The 1928-nt window shown below is 40.0% G+C and overlaps 1 protein-coding gene across 1 annotated transcript; it reads left to right on the top strand.

The window, feature by feature from the left end:
* The first annotated feature begins 497 nt into the window (after positions 1 to 497).
* LOC130720121 (dof zinc finger protein DOF3.5-like) lies at positions 498 to 1725 on the top strand. The gene has a single exon (XM_057570740.1). It carries the CDS (start codon positions 784 to 786, stop codon positions 1600 to 1602), a length of 819 nt encoding a protein of 272 aa, XP_057426723.1. The 5' UTR covers positions 498 to 783; the 3' UTR covers positions 1603 to 1725.
* Positions 1726 to 1928: the final 203 nt, after the last annotated feature.

Below are 1928 nucleotides of genomic sequence, written 5' to 3'. Positions count from 1 at the left end.
GTTAGAAACAATTAAAAAAGTGTTGTTGGTTTTGTCAGAGGTACCATCAATGGTTGTCACAGTGCAAACTTTTTTGTACAAAATTGGAATGGCTGCTAAACCGTTTGAGTTTTACTTTCAAGCAGTGATGGATCAATGAGCGAGAGAGTGGGATTGGGGAACTTGGGATGCTATACTCTTTTGAGGGAATGTGTTTCTTTCTAAGCTGTCTGCTGTTGAAAGGAACCTGAAATGGTGCTATCGATGGCTTTGCTTCCCCAATCACCCTCATCTCCACCAATATCATCACGCCACGTGTAGTAAACACCGACACTCTGTATTAGCCTACGGAGTGCATATATGCTCATGTGCATGGGTGCATATACATTTCCAAGACCCCATCATCCATGATCTCACGTGCATCCCAACACAAACTTAACCCCAACACTCAATGTGTGCTTTGGGAACTCTATCTTCACCATTACCTCATATAACCAACCACATTCTCTACCATTGCCAATTTCTCTTCAATTTTCCCTCTCTCTCTCACACACACATACTGACAAAATTAGCATAGAGAGAGGGATATGTGTTGTGCCAACAACATGTATTCTTTTATGTCACATATGTAGGAATAGACTTGTTTTGTGATGGAAACATGGTTTTAGTGATTTCGGCCAGGATGTCAAGGATTTGGAGTTTTTTTAGGTGGTTGTGATTTCAGCCATAATAGCCACGTTTATTCACAATTTTCTGCACTAGGAAAGACTGCAAACTTGACCGCGACCGCAATCTAAATGCTTGATGGAGAATTCTGGGTGGAAGCCTAGTAATGTGGAGATATCACCAAATTGTCCAAGGTGTGGTTCTTCCAACACCAAATTCTGCTACTACAACAACTACAGCTTAACTCAACCAAGGTATTTTTGCAAGGGCTGCAGAAGGTACTGGACTAGAGGTGGGTCCCTCCGAAACGTTCCGGTTGGCGGTGGATGCAGGAAGAACAGAAGAGGGAACAAGAACTTCAGACAATCCATTGATGGTCTTACTTTCAGAAATTCACCTACAGATCATCATAACCCAATTGGCCAGTGTTATGAACCTAGGAAAAATGTTAATTCACCTTCTAGCTCTTCAGGTGTGACTGAGGGATCAGACATTGATCTTGCACAAGTTTATGCAAATTTTCTCCATCAGAAGCCAGATTCAGGAGCAGGGATTGAGAATAATATTCCGGATCATCAATTGCAAACAGTTTTTGATCCTTCTCTTGAAAATTCAAGTTCTTTGCCTGAAGAACTTTGTCTTACTGGGTGTTTGAATCTTCCTGAACAACATTCCACAAAGTCCAACGTGGGTGAGGGTGATAATAACCAAATGTACTATAGCGAGTTCAACTCTATGCAAAGGCTTCAAAAAGAGACTATGAGTGATGTTGAGCTTCCACCTTTGCCAGGTGAAGAAGCTGAAGCCTCACATGATGTGATGTGGTCAAATTCTGAAGAGATGATGATGAACCATGATGCATTTCAAATCACACAAGAGCCACCACTTCTTGGACCTCAAGTTCATGATGATGCTGACTTGTTAATGGGTAATTGGTGCCCCTTTGATTTGCCTTGAGATAAGATTTATTTGATTGTTGCATTTTTTTGCTTGTTAACTATTGTAGTTATATATATACTACAGTATAGAATACATATCGTTGATGACAAATAATTCGAGGTTGTAAACAAACAGTCTTTGAGGCCAAATAGTAACAATGTATAATGATATACTTTCTTTCCTCTTGCTGTTTTCAGATTTATCTGTCAGAAAAGAGAATTATTCTTCATCCTACCAACGTTAGAGTTACATATACTTTTGGTTCTGCAAACACTCACGTACGGTTATAAGGCAATGCCCCATAACTTGCATTACAAGAGTGCAATTTTTCTCCAATTCCATGA

This window comes from Lotus japonicus, chromosome 5 (assembly GCF_012489685.1).
Source record: "Lotus japonicus ecotype B-129 chromosome 5, LjGifu_v1.2".
Classification (NCBI taxonomy): Eukaryota; Viridiplantae; Streptophyta; class Magnoliopsida; order Fabales; family Fabaceae; genus Lotus; species Lotus japonicus.
Note: the sequence above shows the minus strand (reverse complement) of the source record. Positions and strands in the feature narration are given on the sequence as shown.

Bases quoted from the DNA above. Each gene is read 5' to 3' on its own strand.
- LOC130720121 (XM_057570740.1), top strand. From the start codon at position 784: ATGGAGAATTCTGGGTGGAAGCCTAGTAATGTGGAGATATCACCAAAT.